We start from the raw sequence: 18,839 nt of genomic DNA, 5'->3' as shown, positions 1-18,839 counted from the left end.
ATGGCCACGGCGGGGCCGCGGTCCTTCAGCGCCGCCGAGGTGCGGGCGCGCTGCGCGCAGGGCGCCTGCCTGGTCTCCTGCCGCCGCCGCCTGTACGACCTGAGCGGCTTCGTGCGGCTGCACCCGGGCGGGGAGCAGCTGCTGCGCCGCCGGGCCGGCACCGACGTGAGCGCCGCGCTGGACGGGCCGCCCCACCGGCACTCGGAGAACGCCCGCCGCTGGCTGGAGCAGTACTACGTGGGGGACATAGAGCCCGGCGACGAGCAGGTACCGCCGCGGGGCCGAACCGGCACCGGGGGGACGCGGGCTGTGAGGGGAACCGGGGGTATGTGCAGCCTCTGCGAGGTGCCTCAGGTGCCGGTCCCGGTGAATAAGGGCTGTGGGGTGCCCCGCGTCCCGGAACTGCAAATGCAGAGGCTGTAGGGTGCCCCAGGTGCTGCTCCAGGATGTGCAGGGTCTGTACAGCGAGTGTCCCAATCCCAGATCCCGATCCAGGATATGCAGGGTCTCTCTAAGGCGTCCCAGGGCTGGCAAAACCAGCGTATCTATAGGGCACCCCACGTCCCGGGACTGGGATGTACAGAGAGATTATGGGATGCCCTAAGTCCTGGATCGAGTTTTGATAGGGTGCTCTAGGTCCATGCTCTCTGGGATCTGAGCAGCGCTGGGTTTATAGAGCATCTCAAGTCCAGAGTGCATGGAGTCTAAAATGTGAAGGGTCTGTAGGGCACCCTGGGTCCAAACTGCACAGGGTCTGAGTCATACAGGGTCTGTAGGGCACTCCAGGTCCAGGTTTCTCAGTGTCCAAGCTGTTCAGGACATAGAGAGGCTGCATAGGCTTTGGGGTGTACAAGGTAGGAAGTTTCTGGAGTGCATGTAGCATATAAGGTGTTTAGTGCACCCAGACCTCAGTCTGAGCTGTATGGGACATGGTGTGTGTTGGGTGTGAGCAGGACAGGACCCATAGGATCAGGCTCTGTAGGATCTGGGGTCTCAGGGCATGAGGGGTGAAGGGGACAGAGGATGTTTGAGGCTTCTGGGATCTGCATGGGTGGTGCCCGAGGTGTGCAGGACGCCAAGGTCCCATGTGCCTCCTGGCTCCCAGGAGTTCTCTGGGTCTGAGGTGCAGGGGACCCCGAGCCCCATAGGGTGCCAAGTGCACAGAGCTGGGTACCTACAGGGTTCTACTCCATGGCCACATCCCTCCCTGCCGTGCTAAGAAGCAGGGATGGGGTGGATCTGGGGTGCCAATGTGGCATGGAGATGTTGGGGTCTTTGGAGGGATACAGGACATGGAGCTCAGTGTCAGTTTTAGCAGGGCTGTATGGCACAAAGTGGGCACTGGGACAGGACACCCTTCCTGGCCCTGTCAGCACTCAACCAGGGACCAGGGTGCTGGGCACTGGGGTTTGCCAGTGGTGAGCAGCCACAGCTGAGGAGAGGAGCCCAGCCACATCCCTGGCTGCCTGGTGTGGGGCATGGGACACAGCTCTGTCCCCGCCGTGCCAGTCCCGTGCTGTCCAGGCACAAGGGAAGTTCCGCAGCCTCCGGGTGGCCCTGGGCACTCCTACCCAATTTCCAGCCCTCACCAGGCGCCGTGAGCAGGATGCGGAGCAGCAGAGCCAGCCCAGCCCCCTTCTGCAGCCCAGCAGTTCCTCTCTAGGCATCCCAGCGGGGTCGGTGACCGGCCGGTCCCTCTGGCTGCTTGTTTGCTCTCGCTGCGTGTCCTGCCCAGGGCCAGCGCCACAGTCGGGGCTTTGTTTCAGCCCCGGTGCAATGCCTGCCTTTTCCCCGGCCGGGTCCCGCCGATGGCACCTCCTCTGTTGGGACACTCGCTGAGCCGCCGCCTCCTCGCAGGCGTGACGAGCCCAGCGGGGTAGGAAGGTACCGGACAAACGGGTTCCCGTGCCGAGGGGAGCTGCCACCATCCCAATGCAAATACATGGCGTGATAACGCAGGGTGCAGGGAGATGTGACACTGCCTGGTGCCAGATAAACCATCCCAGCCTGTAACACGCAGGGCAGGGATTAGAGCTGCCTGCTGCATGGTGAGGCTGCATTCAGCATGCACTGAGGTGTCAGCTGCCCTGCCCTACTCCCCGCCCCCCAAAAATCCTCTCTGGGGAGAGGTGATGTCCTTGGTGGTGCTTGGGTTCATGCTTTGGGTGCTTTGGGGCAGGTATAGCCCAAACAGCTCTTTGGAGGAAATGTTACATTACCCCAGTTTGATTCCACAGCTTTGCCAGTGCCTCTCCTTGCCCGTTGGATGTCCCGGGGCTGCATCATCCCCATGCTGAGGGATTCAGAATGCTCTGGTCCCACAAGCATCCAGCATCCTCCCCTGCTTCCCCCAGGAATTTCCAGGATTTTGGGAAGGGGGGAAATGTGTTAATGCAGGAGAGATAAAGAAGATAAGATCCAGCCTTCATCCCACCGGCCTCTCCACGCCCCTTCCTGTGGCTCTCTCCTTCGGCCACAGGTCCCTTTTCTGCATCACCCAAATCCTTTTGGCTAAGGATAAATTAATCCCTAAATATTTTATCTATGCAAGCAGGACATATGGGGAGATTAAAGTGAGTACCACTAATTACCTAAACTAGAGAGTGGATTTTAACAGCCTCGCTAGAAGGGAACTGGATCATCTAATTACCCTTCCAGTTTGAGCAATGAGGGACTTTCATCACAGCCTCTTTGGGGTGCGTGACATGGCTGTGAGTCACAGTAAATCTTCCATCCTTCTCAGGTTTGCTGTCCTTCTCTTCCTCTTGCCTGTATTGCTGCACCTGGCTTTGCACCTACCCTGGCTTTGCATCCCAGCCCGAGCAGGTTTGGACGTGGGCGGGACACCTGGGGCACCTCTTTGGAACTGATGTAACAAGTCACTTTTTATATTGCTACTATGATTAGCAATATTCAATTCACCTCCTTTTAATAGTCCTGCTGCACCCAGTGTTTAATGGGCCGAGACACAGCCTTGTGGGGCTCTGCCAGCCAGAGAACACAGACCACAGTGCTGCTGGGATGGTGCTGTGGGATGGTGCCCCCACCTTGCTTGGTGCTCTCTGCACCTCCTGGGGTGTCCTCACACTACATGCCTGTACCTGCACTGCCCACAGAGCTTGTCCCATGCAAACTGACCCTTGAGGAGCTGGAGGCTGTGGAGCAATGCAGAGGTACATTAGGACTCCTCTGGCGTTTGACTCACTGGGAAAATGGGTGGAAAATCCCCCTGGGTCCAGACTTTTGGCAGAGCAGCTGTCTGCAGGCAGCATCGCCCTGTCTGGGCCAGGGGGAGATTTCCAGCTTCTCTGCTTGTGTCCCAAAAACACTGAACCCTGTGCTGGACCACCCCTTCTGTCTGTAGCCCAAATCACAGCTGGATTTTGTTCTTTTAATGCCCCAAGCCCTGATGCAGGACAGTGCTGGGCTGGCACAGCCAGTGCTCTCCAGCTGGTGCAGGACCAGTGCTGAGCGCCCTGTGTGACCCACGCAGGGCAGCCAGATGCTCTCAGGTGGCTGCTGGGTCACCCAGTCACTGGATCATGCCATGCCCTGGGTGTTTGGCCCTGTGTGTACCAGCAGCACCTCACCAGGACTGCTGCTCACTCACAGGTACAGCGCCTTGTAGGCGTTAACTTTCCCTTCCTTATATCAGGCCCCTTGTTCATCTTCCCTGGCAGGACCTGTTTGCCTGGGGACAGCTCAGGTGCATCTTCACCACCCACAGGTGACAGCAGAGCCCAGCTCAGCACAGCCCTTCAGCCTCCTCCCAGCCCACCTATTTAGAGGAGAACAGGCAGAAGCCCCAGCAGTGGTTTGGGTGCCATGGGGCTGGATCTCAGCAGGGCCCCTGCGTGCCTGGGGCAGGCAGGAACAGGCCACCCTTTGGGGAGCCAGCTGGGACATGCCAGCATGGTTTGTGTCCTGGTTGCGACACAGCTCCAGTCCTTTCAGTGCCAACTCCAGGGTGAGCAAGAGGAGAGCCTTCCTCCTGCTCCCCAGCTGAGGAAGAGGAGGGGTAGGAGAAGATTCAGGTGCTGACAGGGAGCTGCCATAGCCCACAAGGCAGTGGCAGGTGGCACTGATGGCACCCAGCCCAGGTGCTGGTGGTGAGGTGGGATGTGAGCCCCCAGTCCATCTCCCTGACCTGGGAGGACCAGGAAGCCTCCAGGGATGACACGGTGCTCAGGCATCCATGGGCAGGGGAACTGGAGGTGTGTGAACATTTCGGAAAAGGGAGGAGAGGTGCCGGGCATTGCGTCAGCCCGGCTTTCCTAAGCATCCTTCCTGCTGCTGGCTGGCCTGTGGTGCAAGCTGAAGGTGGAGAGCCCCAGCCCGTTTCTCAGGGCATGGATAAGCTGCTTCACTCTCTTAAAGACAAATTTGCTTCCAAAGCACCTGCAGGGCAGAGGCAAAACCGTAAGTCCACCATGCTTTGCTGGATTTTAAGATGTCCCATCCGACCTAGGGTTTTGGAATGTCTGCCTGAAGGACAGAGTGTGCAGCATGGAAAATAGCAGTGAGAATCCTCACAGAGAGGTGTGGTGGTGCATGGCATCATCTCATATTGGTGGTCTGCCTGCAGCAAAATTGATGCCAGTGGGATTCCAGCCTGGAAATACTGGCTGGAAATATCCCCTGCCCTCCCATGCCCACTGCCCCAGGCAAGGGGTTGCCTCAGAGCTGGGCAATGCAGTTCCTGTACCGGCAGAATGAGGCCTGAAATCCGGCTAGCCCGAGAAATGGGGTGGGAGCACAGCTTGCAAGGAGTGCCTGCCGTGGGTAAACAGTGCCTGAGCCCTGCCTCGGTGTCCCCAGCAAGGCACAGAGTTAAGTCCTGACGTCCTGGCAAGGTGACACCGGTTTTCCTGCATCCCAGGCCCTCCTGCAGCCGCCAGGGCGGTTTTCCCCTCTGTAGGGAGGCAGTGCATCCCTGTCGGAGCGATGGGCAGAGCATCCATTGAGGAGCTGGGGGAAAATCCTCCCTGGCTGCAAGCGGCACAGCTGAATGAATCCCTGTCGGGCCCGGCCGAGCTGCGGCCCCGCCGGGCTCTGCCCCGGGTTAATGGGTAACCCGGGCTGGCAAAGCGGGACAAAGGCGTGTTCGGCACGTCCTGCAGGGGAGCCGGCGCTGCTGCCGGGGGGCACGGCTGGTCTGCGGTGTGCATGGGCACGGCCCAGGCTCAGCGAGCCCCCACCGGCGGCGCCGGGGCTGGCACGGCTGCAGGAGGGAGGCTGGCGCTGGCAGCTGGCACCGTGTTTGCTTCCCAGCATCACACAAGGCAGGTTCCTCCTGTTCCTCAGCCCGCCCTGCCAGCGGGACTGCAGCTGGGTCTCCATCCTGCCACCACTGCATCCCCTGTGCCTCAGTGTGCCCTCCTGAGCCACGGCAAACCCCGCCTCATACCCCACAGCCCATGGCAAAGGCAGCCAGCCCAAACCCTGCCTCGTACCCCACAGCCCATGGCAAAGGCAGCCAGCCCAAACCCTGCCTCGTACCCCACAGCCCATGGCAAAGGCAGCCAGCCCAGGGTCACCCTGTGAAGGACACTCTGCCTTTTTCCCTGGACAAGGTCGTTCCTTCTGTGTGTTTTTCCTTGTGCCCACAGGCAGGGTGGTGGCACCAGCTGTACCACGCCCAGGTCTGCCAGCCCAGCTTTCTGAGGGACCAAAAAGCCAAGCTGGGCTTTTGCTGGAGATCAGTGGGGTAGGAGGAGGGAGCAGTAACCTTGCAATGCCCCAGGCTTTACTGGCAGTGCCAAGGTGACCTCTGCCATGGCACTGCCCATTTGCAGGGGAAAATGCTGTCCCAGGGCCCAGAGTTTCTGCATTGCTGCTCTGTCCTGGCCACGGGCAGGGCATTCCAAACACTGGGCTCGAGAGGAGGTTTCCAAAGAGCCCTGAGCCCACAATGCTCAGTCTGAAGGGCAGGGCAGCTCACTAGCAGCTGCTTCCCTCAGGAAACCTGCTCTGCAGGAACTGACTGACTTAAATTCACCAGATTTTCCCCCATATTTGTTTAGCAGGCAGGAGCTCGCTCTGGCCATACCCCTGAGTGCTACAGCCATCACCATCCCAGCTGAATCCACCGCTGGTGCTTCACCACAGAGTTTTCCTTCTCTTTTCAGAGCCTCTCTGAGACAGTGGATGAGAAGGAGGTGTCTGCAGCAGCCCAGACTCCGGAGCAGACAGATCTCTGCTACAGAACAGTGCGTGTGGAGACGGTAAGAGCTCTGCAGTGTCTCCTATGCTGTTTGCCAGAGTGCTGCTGGGAAACTCCAGGCCTCCTCTTCCCTGCATGAGTGCTGGCTTTCTGCTGGGCTGTTGGATGGGAGGGATGGCGTGAGGGAGCCAAAGTGACCCAGCCACTTGTGCCCTTTCTCCTGCTGTGGAAGGCATTGCTCATGCTTTATTGCACAGGCGTGGCCACGCTGGGAGGTTCCCATTGCAGCAGCACGGGCGAGATGCCTTTCTCTGACAGCAGCTGTGCCCTTCCACAGAAAGTGCTGCCAAGCCGCACCTTGCTTGCTTTTATTTCTTTCTTGCTTTATTTATTGTATTACTTTATTTATCTTTTTTTTTTTCCCTTGCCTGAGCACTTGCAATGAGCAGGAAGGGATTCCCCAGCCTGGGCAGGGTGATCCCTGTGTGTGCAGGGTGCTTCCTGCCCTGCCAGCTGCTCCCCAAGCATGCCACAACAGTGGGGATTTGTCCCCAAGGTGCCTTTGGCTGTCCCTGCCCTCCACAGCACCATCTGGTCACCACATCTTGCATGGTCCCAGCTGGTTGGTGAGCATGCTTTTATCTTGTAGAAAGTTGGGGGTTTTTTAGAGCAGGAGAACATCTTTCACCCCCCAAATTAATATTTTATCACTGAGCACCTTTAAAAGAGAATGTCCATTTCCAAGTGACCTTTTTGCTTTAACTTTTCCCCCAGTGGAGAATGGCTCTGTTCCCATCCCATGCACCAGCTGGGGTTGTTTCCCCTCCTGTGTGATTGTGTTCATCCCTGCCTGCAGCAGAGCCCCCAAAATGCCCACAGCCACCCCGGCTCCTTGCCCTGGGATGCCCTGAACGGAGCCATCCCCACCACTGGCAGCACAGCCCCAGGTGCCAGATGGCTGTGCCAGTGCTGTGTGGCACGAGCAGCCCAAGGAGAGCTGCCAGGCCCGGGGCTCAGCCAGGCAAGTGTGGTTTCAGTCCTGGCACAGGGGTGGGACCAAGATCTGGTGGACACCTTATGTGGCCAGCAGAAGATGTGTCCAGGGATGCTGAGCAGTGGCAGAGGTGGTGCTGCCAGTTGTGCCTGCCCATTTTCATGCCATGCCAACATGTGTACCCACACAGGTCCCTTCTTACTCTTGCACCTGAGTTCAGCCATGCTCAGCAGCACTCTGGAGTCTGTGTTCCCATCCTGTATCCCTGCTTTCCATCCCTTCCCAGTTTGCTCCTCACTGGGGTGCCCAAAGAGCTGTGGCCACCCCCTGTGTCCTTTGCACAAGGAGAAATGTCCTTGGCTGGGGCAGTGCCATGGGGATGGGATCTGTGTGGCACCAGCGGTGTTCTGCTGGGCCATATCCCTGCTCACTATCTAATCTTGCAGCATTGAGCCTCAGTTATCAGGGCCTGATGCTGAGCCAGGTCTGGGTACAGACACCTTCACCTTGATCCGCTGGCAGGTACCTGGTGGCACAGGGGTGAGCTAAGCCCCGGGCTGATGTGTGTTTGGCCCTTTGTCTGCCCTGTGCTGGTGTTTGTGGGCAGCTCAGGGCACCTTGGAACCAGAGACAGCTTCTTTTGGGGCATGGGAGGGGTTTGCAGCCCAAAATCCAGCAGCAGCAGCAGCTCAGGTTTGTGCCTGGTACTGGGATGGTTTGTGGGTTCCACAGCACTACAACCCCTGTGTGCTCCCCCAGGACCTGGTGGACTGGCAGAAGCCCCTGCTGTGGCAGGTGGGCTACCTAGGGGAGAAGTACGACGAGTGGGTGCACCAGCCCGTGGATCGGCCCATCCGCCTCTTCCACTCGGATTTCCTTGAGTTCCTCTCCAAGACAGCATGGTGAGCTCTGCACTGTGCCCTGGGTGGTGCCTGCCCTGGGAGGGGGCCATGGCTCACCAGCCAGCAGGACAGCAGGACACTTCCTCTGACACCTCCTCCTGCCCCGTAGGTACGTGGTGTTCATGGTGTGGACGCCCGTGGTGCTCTATCTCAGCTGGGTCAGCTACACCTCCCTTGCTCAGGGCAACACCAGGCTCTTCGCCTCCTTCACCACAGGTACGAGCAGCAGCAGAGCCTTTGGGCTTCCATTGCTGACCCCACTCTGGGCCATGGGGCAGGGATGGGTGGGTGGAGACCTGCATCCCTTCCTCATCCCTCCTTCTGTATGTGCTCACCAAAGCCACGTGAAAGAGCAGCAGCTCAGCACCTCTCCTTTGTGGCCACCAGCACCTCTCCCTTGCGGCCGCCCGCATGTCCCCTGCATGAAGCCCCCTGTGCTTGCCCACCTCCATCCCCTTCCTCTCACCAGGAGATTTGGTCCCCCAGGAGCTCAGCAGAGGCACAGAGCCCCGTGGGCTGCAGCCTGCTCCCTCCTGCCTCGTTCCCTCGGTCCCCACAGCCCTGCGGTGCTGGGGCGCGTTCCGATGGCCGCTGCCGCCCACCCCGGCCCGGCTGAATGCCGGCGAACAAACCCGGCTCTCAGCGCCGCCGGCTCCGCACAGAGCGGGGCTTGTTCGCCCCGAGCGCCTGCCCCTGAATCTCCCACTGTCTGCTCCCTGCTCCCCCGGGAACAACAAGCGTGGCCAGGGCAAGCTGTCTTCTTTGTTGTCCTTTTTTTTTTCCTTTTTTGCTGGGTTCCCTATTTTTTTTGCAAGGTGCCACCCAGTGCCAGCTGTGCCCGGCTGTGGGGTGGGGAGTGCCAGCTGCACAGGCACTCCCTGCCCCTTGTGGCATTCAGCACCTTGCTGCCAAGTTTTGTGTGGTTTTTTTTCCCTAAAAATAAGCGGGTTTTGGGGCAATCAAAATTTTGCTAGGAAGGGCACAGGACTGGCAGCCAGCCCTGAAAGAAGGAGGTGGCTGAAAAATGTTCTGCGGGGGAAAGTGCCCAACAAGTCTTTTATTTTTCCCCCCAAAAAATAAACACCAACACCGACAGCACTGTTTTAGTGTCACGAGTGCTGCCTGTGCAACTTAGGTCCCTCCTGCCTTGTTCTGGTGGGTGAGGCAGCTGTGTAATGGTGACACAGTCCCTGGAGTGCACATCCAAGCCCCCGCTGGAATCTGGAATGCAGGGAGCTCCCCTCACTGTCTTCCTGAGGCAGCAAGAAGCTGGCTGTTTCTGTAAATTAGTAGGAATCAAAGGAAAATGTGGTTTAGAGCAGAGCTTGGGCAATTAGCTCCCTAGAGAAGCTCAGGGCAGGAGGTGGATGAGTGGTTGGAGGGAGGGAGAGCTGAGCATCACCCTGATGCCAGCGGGAGGATGGTGATGGATAAAAGCACCTGCGCCTGCCCTGCTGACCACTGCATGTCTCATTGTGTAGAGTACTCCATCCCCGTCCACAAATACTACTTCCCCTTCATCTTCCTCCTGGGAATGATCCTGTGGTCCCTGCTAGAGTACCTCATCCACCGCTTTGTCTTCCACATGAAGCCACCCGCTAGCAATTACTATCTGATCACGCTGCATTTCCTGCTGCATGGGCAGCATCACAAGGTGAGTCGCAGCTCCTGCCCCCGCTGGCGCCAGTTGGGCCGTGGGAATGGTGGCCTTTGCCCCACTGGAGCTGTCACTGTGTGCCCTTTGCCCAGACAGAGCCTGTTGCTGCCTGTTCAGTGTGACTGGTGGCATCCCAAGCGAGGCACTTGCCCAATACCAGCAAGGGCTGTAAAACAGCCTTGGAGGAGCTGGAGTTAAATTTTCGAGCTGTGTGGTTGGGCAAGGGGGAAAACCGAAAGAGCCACAGGCTCCCTCTAGCTTTGCTGGAGGAAATGTGGAGCTTGGGCACTACCAGATAAAGCCACCACCTGCCTGGGCACCTTGGCACGCACGGGGGGCTGCTCCCACCACCGGGTACAACTCTGGGGAGGGTTTTTGCTGTTGGCTCCTCCCAGATGGGTTTCCCTGATGCTTGGCAGGGATGTGCAGGGGGAAGAAGGGTGAGCTGGGAGCTGTCTGTCCCACCATCCCTCTCTGCTTCCAGTCTCCCTTCGACAGCTCCCGCCTGGTGTTCCCTCCCGTGCCGGCCTCGCTGGTGATCGGCTTCTTCTACGGCGTGCTGCGGCTGCTGCTGCCCGAGGTGCTGGGGCTCTCCATCTTCGTCGGGGGCCTCTGCGGCTACGTCATCTACGACATGATGCACTATTACCTCCACTATGGCTCGCCCAAAAAGGGCACCTACCTGTACGGCCTCAAGGCTTACCACGTCAAGCACCACTTTGAACACCAAAAATCAGGTAGTGCCACGCTCCCCGTGCACGCTGGCAGGGGAAAGGGATGTCCAAGATCCAGCCTAGCTGCGTGTGTGCAGCTGATTGCTCCAAAATATTTGGGATTTGGGATGAGGAAAGCCAAGCACTGTGCTGCTGGGGAAGCAGCATGTGAGGTGCTGTAGCCCAGGGAGAATATTTCCTGGCTCCCAGATTGAGGATGGGGAGCCATAGCAAGGGTGAAGGCAGCACCTGTCTCACTGGTGGGCATCAGTGCTGCCTGGAATGCCAGACTCCCATGGTGCTGGCATGTGGGTGCCTATCCCTGCCCAGGGCAGCATCTCTTCCTGCTGGGAGGTGTTGACAGGTGGAGGGTGAGGCCCTGGGCTTCCCCAGATCCGCCCCACACTTTCCCTAGCCCAGTGCTTGCTCAACCTGCCCTTTGCCCGGTTTCCTAGGAGAAAACGCCCCATCCAGATAAGCTGTCATCCATGGGGCTTGTTGGCATGGCCCAGCCAGCTCCTGCTCCCTCTGCTCTTCCTCCTCGTCTTCACTTTGCCTTCCTCCCTTCCCAAAATGTGGGCACTCCTCCCTCACCAGTTAACACAGAGCCCTTGCAACACCTCAGTGACGGTGCTGTGGGCTGAACTCTCTCTTCCCTGCCCACAGGTTTTGGCATCAGCACACGCTTCTGGGATTATCCTTTCCAGACACTCATCCCTGAGGAGACCTTCAAGAAAGAGGACTGACAGCCCCAGCCCAGTGCTCAGCTGCTGGCTCTGTGCCCCTGCACTGGGGCTGGTGTCCCTCCCCTGCCCCCTTCCTGGGGGCTGTGCCACAGCAGTGACTCCAAAGTGGAGCATCCCTGCGGAGTGCTGTGGTCCAGCTGTGGCACTAGCAAGGGGACGGGGGGCTGAGGATGGTGAGGACAGGGGAGGAAGAGGCTGTGGGGTTCCCTGGTGCACTCCTGCCCCTACCTCGCTGCCCTCCCGCTCCAGGCTATGGATGCACGGGCAGATCTGCTGCCTGAAAGATGAAGTGCCTGATGCCACCCTCCCTCCTCCGCCCTGGCACCTTGCCAGAGCCCTGTCTCTCCTGGGCTGCCCTCTCCCCGGGGCACCCAACACGCTGCAGTTGCCTCTATTGCCTAACTCATGCCGAGGGGATTCCCTGTCCTAGGTCCTTCTCCCAGCCCATCTCAGCACAGGGTTTTCTTGGCCTGCAGCCCTTTTGGGGCAGGTCCCACAGCTCTGGATTGTGCCTTTTTCTAACCCATATCTCTCTGCCAGATTTATCAAGTTCATGGTTTTCATAGACATTGGCTACTTGAAACTCAAACTCCAATGAAAAGAATTACTATGAGATGCCTTTTTTGCTGATCCTGTGATTTTATTTTTTATTATTTTTTCCCTAATGTTTACTGCAGATATTTAAAGGTTTGAAATAAATTTATATGTAAAACTGTAGACACTACAATTGTAAATAAACTGTATATTTTGAAAAATAAAACTTTCTAAAAAGGGTCTGGGAAATGTATCCCCCAGGGCTGCTCACAATTTTGTTCTCCCACCCTTCGTGTGTCCCTTTCAAGGTGCTGATGGCCCTTGGAGCCACCATTCCTGGCTCCCCTCATCAGGCACAGTGAGGTAGGAGATTTACAGGGGATATGCTCAGCAGAGCTGTGTGACGTTGGGCTCTGGATAAGCAGAAGCTGCCACTCACTTCTCTGAAGTTGGGCAATAGCATCACGTGAACCCCAGAGCTTCCCAAAATTAGCCCGGCCCTCTGACGAAGCCACCTGCAAAACTTCCTGCAGTCCCAGCAGAGGTCAAGCCCAGCTTCCAGCCCTGGTGCCCACAGCCAGCTCCTTTGGTGCTGGGGGCTCCTGGGGCTCGGGGAGGGGGAGAGGAGCAGGGTCTGGAGGATCCCACTGCACATGTAGGAAGTTCAACAAGGCACAAAGCCCTTGCTGTGGGTGTTCCAGTGCCCTGGGCAAACCTTCCCACAGCTGCCAGCCCAGCAGAACGGGTTGTGGTGCTCAAAATAGCAGAAGCATCAACCCAGGCACGCACAACTTCCCCATCCCCTTTTTCCCACTGCACTTCCTGTGGGCAATTCCTTCTTCCACCAGGCAAAACCCAGCACAGGGGCGTTCAGCCCTCGGGAATACCCCGGGCAGCTTTCTGGGAACTGGGAGCTGTGCTGGCGTGGGAAGCTGGCTTGCACAATGTCCCTTCCGCTGTGACACCCTTTAAAGCCGCGCTCGTCCCGCCGTGCCCCTCCAGCCTGCGGAGGCAGCCGAGGTCAGCGAGGCACGGGCAGGTCACAGACCTTCCTTTCTCCTGGCGAGCAGAAGAGATCCTTCCTTGAGGCTCTGCTGGAGAGAGCCTGAAGAGGACGGGAGAGCGGCTGCAGCTGGATTCTGGGTGCGTTCCCATCTCGTTTCCAGCCAGGAGAACCTGGCACCCCTCTCGGTGTTGGCTGTGTCAGAGGGGCTGCTGCTAATTTCCTTCCAACAGGGGTGGTTTTCTGTCCTTGCTGCCTGCATGTGGGCTGGGGAGCAGGCACCATCCTTGTGGGGATGCTGAGTGCACAGAAAGAGCTTCATTTAAAATCTTAGGTGGCCAGAACAGAGCTATGGGGAGAAGCTGGGGATGCTGGGGCTGTGAAGATGTACAAACCTTTATTAGATGGGTGACCACAGAGAGAAACCTTGAGTAGAAACGAAGATAGATCTTTACAGCCCAAGATATGGGCTCTGCGGGCAGGAACCCAGGGGGATGCGGGGCCAGAGCCAGGAATGCTGCCCAGGGGATGCTCCTTGGGTCACTGGTGTCCCTGCTCCTCTGGGTGGAAGCTCTCTGGGATTTAACTCACACATTTATTTAATTAATTAATTAATTACATTTAATTAATTTTACATTAAATTAATGTACATAAATCAAGCCAAAACATCTCTTGCTACTGCAGAGAAAGATGTGCCACTACCACTGCTACCAATGTCTCTGTGTGTGCCTGCTCCAGTCTGCACAGGCAGCTGCAGTGGGAGGCAAAGCAGGGAAAGCAAAGCAGCTGGAGATGTGAGTGGCTGTGGGAGGATGTGTGCCATATCAGGGTGTTGTTCCCTAGGGTGGAAGGCGTGGAAGAACTGCATCTGGCTGAGCTCTGAGCAGCGCCTGAGGCTTCCCTGCAGCAGCCACTGCCAGCCCACATTCCCCGTGGCCAAGCCCTTTGCTGCAAGCATGGACATCGTGGAGAGGGTCTTCTCTGTGGCCCAGGCCATCCATGCCCAATTCGAGCAGGTGAAGTGCTGCAAGCACCAGTGCCAGCGCCTCGTGGAGCGCATCCAGATTCTGCTGGAGCCCGTGAGGATCCTCAGGGCTCAGCCACGACAGCACATCTCCCACCACGAAGAGGAACTGATGAAAAAGCTGCTCCAGGCACTGGAGGAAGCCCAGAAACTGGTGATGAAATACAGCCAGACCAGCTGGATCCAGAAGTTCCTGCGAGCCCGGAGTACTGGCGAGGAGTTTGTCTGGGTGAACGAAAGCCTGGAGGACATTGCCCAGGGGCTCTCCCTGCTGCTGCAGGCAGAGCAGAAACAGGCTTTCCTGGAAGCTTTCCAGTCAAAGACGTGTCGCAGGCAGGATGCTGAGGACCTGAGGGATGACAGAGCTTTCTTGGACCAGGTGATTGCAAGTGAGTGCATTTAGCAAACCCTCCTAACCTGTGACTGGTGGTTGGCCCCTCTCTCCAGCTGTTACCAAGCTCTGGCCTGATGGCCACAACCATGAAGAGCCAAAGGGACATTTAAACCATGAAAAAAACAAACCACACAGTCATGCTTGTTCATCCAGTGGCCCAATCTCTGCTCGTTTCTCTCCCTAGGTACTGAGGAGCCCAAAGATGTGCTTGAGGAGATCTACATCGACAGGGAGTGTATGGAGAGCAAGATGGACTGGATGAAAAGCGAGCTGAACAAAGTCATTCGTGAGATGGAGCGTAAGTCGATGTCACACCACCTCACCCTGTGCACTGTGTCCTTTCCCCCCAAGCCCTGCCCAACCTGTCCCTTGTTCCCTTCTGGCACATGGTGGGAGCAGGCTTGAAGAAGGTCAACGTTGGTAAAAGAGAAGACATCACTGAGATCAAGCGAGACCAGCTCACCTTCCACAGGCACCTGCAGGACACAGAGAGCTATGACCTGTACGAGGGCGAGTACCTCAAGTACCCTGTTGCCATCAAAACCTTCAAGAGGCCACTGACCACTGACCCAGTGTGAGTTGTCCTGGGGGGAACGAGTGTGGCCCCAGGAGGGTGGCACGGCACTGTGCCATGCCTTGTTCCAGGGATCTCACCACACTGTCCATTTCCACAGCAAGGTGAGAGACATCTTTGAGAAGGAGATTCAGACCCTGAAGAAGTTTGAGTCTCCAAACATCCTTCGCATGTACGGGATCTGCATTGAGGAGAACGGTAGGGCTGTCACACTAATGCCACCCTTTTCCTCCCCTGCCATCCCCAGTGCTGGCTGGTGGCACGTGCCTCGCTCTGGTCCCCTCCCAGGAGGTGGCACAAGGCAGGATGGTTTTGCCTTGCAGATGGGAGCCCCTGCTTCTCCATTGTCATGGAGTACTGTAAGCACGGGACGCTGCGGGATGTGCTGAACAAGCAGCAGAATCTTTCCTGGGACATCCGCAGTCGGATGGCCCTGGGAGCTGCCAGAGGCCTTTACAGGTGAGCACCTCTATAAATCAGTGAGTAACTTCACCTGATCACCCAAAAGCTGAGTGCAGCTTCCTGCTCTCTCAGAGTAAGCTGTGGTATCCTGTTAGACACTGATTCCCAGTGACACCACCTTGGGACCCTGGGATGGGTGGCTGCTGTAGGGGTGGGAGTGGATTTGGATGCAGTAGCTCCCATCTACCCTGAGCACTGTCCCCTACATCTGGCTTCAAGGCTGCAAAGGCCTGGAAGGGAGAAATCCCCTTCCCCAGATCCACAGGGCAGATTTGGAAGCGCCCTGCAGCATGGCAGCTCTTACAGGTCCTGCTCATCCACAAGGTTTGTACTTTGCCCACAGCAGCTCTTCCAGCCTGCTGGAGAGGTTGGCCTGGCAGGGTTGATCCACCAAGACAGCCAGAGAGCTGCTGGCTTCTCTGATTGCATGTCAGTCATTCCCTCCAATGTAGGAGGGAGCACCAAGGTGGGGATGGGTCAGTCCTTCATCATCATCATCATCCTCATCATCATGTGTTGTCCTTGGTTCCATCCATCTGCAGGTTGCACCAGACAGGGGAGAAGTCCCGACTCCACGGCTGCATCTGCAGCAGCAAGTTCCTGGTGGCTGGGGATTACTGTGTGAAGGTAAGCACCACACCTGGAGATGCTTTTGGGAGTTTTAAATGGTTTTGTGGGTGTCTCCCTCCACCAACACTGAAGGGAATTGTGATGGTCCCGGATAAAATGGGGTAGTGGCATCTCCCCTATGACTTTAGGCACTTAAAACTCCCTATCTTGGTCTTATCATCAGCAAATTGAGTGCTCCTAAAGCATCCAGCCTGGGATGAGCTGAAGCTGGGGCAATTCACCTGTCCTCACTCTGGTTTTGCTTGCAGGAGGAGACCTGTGCTGGGCAGCACACACAGCTGCACTCCAGCATTTGCTGCCAGGGCATCTCACTCTGTTTTCTCCATCTTGGGGCAGTCTCTAGCTGCACCACAGGTTTCTACTTCTCCTTTTCTCTCTCTCATTCTCTCAATCAGCTGTCAGGATTTGAGCTGTGTGAAACAGAATCATCCATCAAGAGGAAAGCCAAGAAGGACTGGAAACAAGTCTCTATGTTGGCCTACATCGCTCCAGAGAACCTGAAAGACATCAACTACCCTTACAAGAGTCCCTGTGAAATATACAGGTGTGTCTGTCCCTCCCAGGAGATGCCTGTGAGCAGGCAGGTGTCTGGCAGAGAGGCTGCTGAGCTATGGAAGGAGGCCAGGTTTAATCAGACACACCAGCAGATGCTTCCAGTTGTCATAGCCCAGCAGTCCTCTCCACTAGAAGGGACGAATGCATGGTGGAATGAATACTGAGACTCTTGCTTGTCTCCTTCCAGCTTTGGGATCGTTCTGGCAGAGATTGCAACCTCCAAAATCCCATTTGAAGGTGAGACAGGAGTATCTGGTTCCCTGCATAAAAGCCTCGCAGCACAGTGTGGTTCCCGTCTGGCACTGGATGCTCCTCCCTGCTCCTTCCCTGAGCATCCCAGGCAGGTGCCAGGGGCAGTGCCTGGTGTGCCCAACAGCTTCTCCTGAAACTCCAATATAGTAAAGTACAGCCTGCAGTAAAGCAACCTGCTTAAACCGCAAACATGCAAATATTTTTTGTTTCTATTGGATGGTCATGGGCAGTTAAGCATAAACACATCTTGCTCTACTGAAGCCCAACAGTGTCACGCCAAATACAGTGGGGTTCACTGCAGATGGAGTTTGGGTCACTTCCCTGCTGGCTTCTCCCTGCCACAGGCTGCAGGCAGGCTCTTGGCATGGCTGTGTGCTGGGTTCCCTCCCCAGCACCCTCCTGTGGCAGCAGAGCTCCATCCTGACACTCCTGTTTGCACTTGTGTAGGCTGCACTCCTGAGGAGATCGTGGAGAAAATCTGCAATCACCATTACTGGGACCCTCTTGGGGAAGATTGTCCTGAGGATCTGAGGAAAATCATTGAGCAGTGCCAGGCCTTTGACCCTTCCCAGCGCCCTTCTGCCGAGGGTGAGTGTCCCACACACCTGCTGCACAGGCCCTTTGCATCCCTCATCAGCTGCTTCAGCAGGCAGTTTGCCCCTTATTTCCCATATGAATTTGCCTGGCTTTGTGTTTTGGGATCCTGCCTTGACCTTCCTTTTTATGCTAACAAATCCCCCAGCTCCAGACCTCACACACTGACATTTATTTACCCATGCCATGACAATAATCACCAGGCTGTTTGTTTATTTGGTGTCACATAAAAGGAGCTTTTTTTATCAGACAAGCAGGGGCAGGAAGCAGGAGTCTGTGAGTTAATCCCTACTCAGGTCCTGCAGATCCCATAAGCTAGAGGAGCAGCCACAACACTGCAGGAGCATTTCCTACCTTGGGCTTTAGCAGTAAATTGCAGTCTTGGGCATTGCTCAATGACAGGGAAGCTTTCACTGTCTCTGAAGCTGGTTTGTGTCTGATCAGACAAGTAACTGGTCTCCAGCAGGAGATACAACAGCAACATCAGGAGATTATAGAGGAACGTTTCTGGTGTGTTTGAAGTCACAGAGGTCATATCCTTCCCTTGGTTCATCTGTCTAAGGGGAGAAACTTCCTACAATTTCATCCACTCCATCCTACAGGACCAGATCCATACAAGAGATGTGGGAAATGTGCCCAAGAAACCACTGAGTGTCACATCTGTGTGCTTCCATTTCCCACCAGCACCTCCCTGGCACAGGGAATAGCCCTGGCTGAAGAGAAAATGCCAAAATATCATTAGAGATGTTGACAAAGTCACATTGAAGAAACAGGATGGTTATATTACCCTAATATGACCCTAATCCAACACCTACCACTGTGTGGTGCTGAGCTGGGAGGACAGTTTATTGCAGCTGTTCACAAGGGTGTTTCCACAAACACAGCTACTTGTCTTTGGGCTGGGCTGTCTGCTCAGGCTGTCCCCTGCTCACCCCCGCCCCTCTGTGCTGGCCCCAGGAGAGGGTGACTCCATGTCCTGATCCTCATCAGCGAGGGAAAGCCGTCTTCTCATCTGTTAAAAAATCCCAAACAAGCCCACCACAAATCCTCTGTGTTGGTTAATGCCATGCTTGTGTTTTGCAGAGATTGTGGACTCGCTGGCTGACCTGGAGAAAAGCAGGAACCAAGGAAGTTAACTGTGGAAAAGGGGGCCGGGTGACCAAGGCAGCAAGCCCAGGGTGCCACTGGCCCCTCTTCCCCCCGACAGAGACTGGGGGCTCAGTGCTCCTGTGTTTGTTTGTGTGTGTGACACGAACACAGGGCTCCTGTTTGTGTGTGTGACACAAGCACAGGGCTGCTGCTTGTTTGTGTGTGTGACACCTTCCCCTGGTCAAGGGTCCGTGCCTGGGGAGAGAGGTGACTTGAAGAGAGGCTGCCAAGAAGCCTAGGGGGAGCAGAGGGATGGAACAACCGAGGGATGGAACTCAGCTTCTTTTATGAAGAAAGACTGAGGGAGTTGAGCCTGTTCAGCCTCGAGAAGAGACGACTGAGAGGGGACCCCATCAGCACCTGTCCGTTTGAAGAGAGGCTTCAGAGGATGGACCGGGCTCTGCTGGGGGGTGCCCAGCAATAGGACAAGAGCCAAGGGGCAGAAAATGATACATGGGAAGTTCCACTCGGATATGAGGAAGAACTTCTTTAC

At 56.6% G+C, this 18,839-nt stretch overlaps 2 protein-coding genes across 2 annotated transcripts; both read left to right on the top strand.

Annotated features, from left to right (window-relative positions):
- On the top strand, positions 1 to 11,390 carry FA2H (fatty acid 2-hydroxylase). Its single transcript, XM_030956123.1, has 7 exons — positions 1 to 267; positions 6,129 to 6,224; positions 7,917 to 8,059; positions 8,169 to 8,275; positions 9,541 to 9,713; positions 10,201 to 10,453; positions 11,096 to 11,390. The coding sequence occupies exons 1-7, from the start codon at positions 1 to 3 to the stop codon at positions 11,173 to 11,175; spliced, it is 1,119 nt and encodes a 372-aa protein (XP_030811983.1). The 3' UTR covers positions 11,176 to 11,390.
- Positions 11,391 to 13,668: 2,278 nt separating this feature from the next.
- MLKL (mixed lineage kinase domain like pseudokinase) lies at positions 13,669 to 18,333 on the top strand. The gene is made up of 10 exons (XM_030956244.1): positions 13,669 to 14,125; positions 14,315 to 14,428; positions 14,530 to 14,704; positions 14,805 to 14,902; positions 15,028 to 15,163; positions 15,709 to 15,793; positions 16,192 to 16,340; positions 16,539 to 16,588; positions 17,051 to 17,191; positions 18,281 to 18,333. The coding sequence occupies exons 1-10, from the start codon at positions 13,669 to 13,671 to the stop codon at positions 18,331 to 18,333; spliced, it is 1,458 nt and encodes a 485-aa protein (XP_030812104.1).
- Positions 18,334 to 18,839: the final 506 nt, after the last annotated feature.

The sequence above is a fragment of the Camarhynchus parvulus genome, chromosome 11, assembly GCF_901933205.1.
Source record: "Camarhynchus parvulus chromosome 11, STF_HiC, whole genome shotgun sequence".
NCBI classification, from domain to species: Eukaryota; Metazoa; Chordata; class Aves; order Passeriformes; family Thraupidae; genus Camarhynchus; species Camarhynchus parvulus.
The sequence above is the reverse complement of the archived record's forward strand: the minus strand, read 5'-3'. Positions and strand labels throughout refer to the sequence as shown.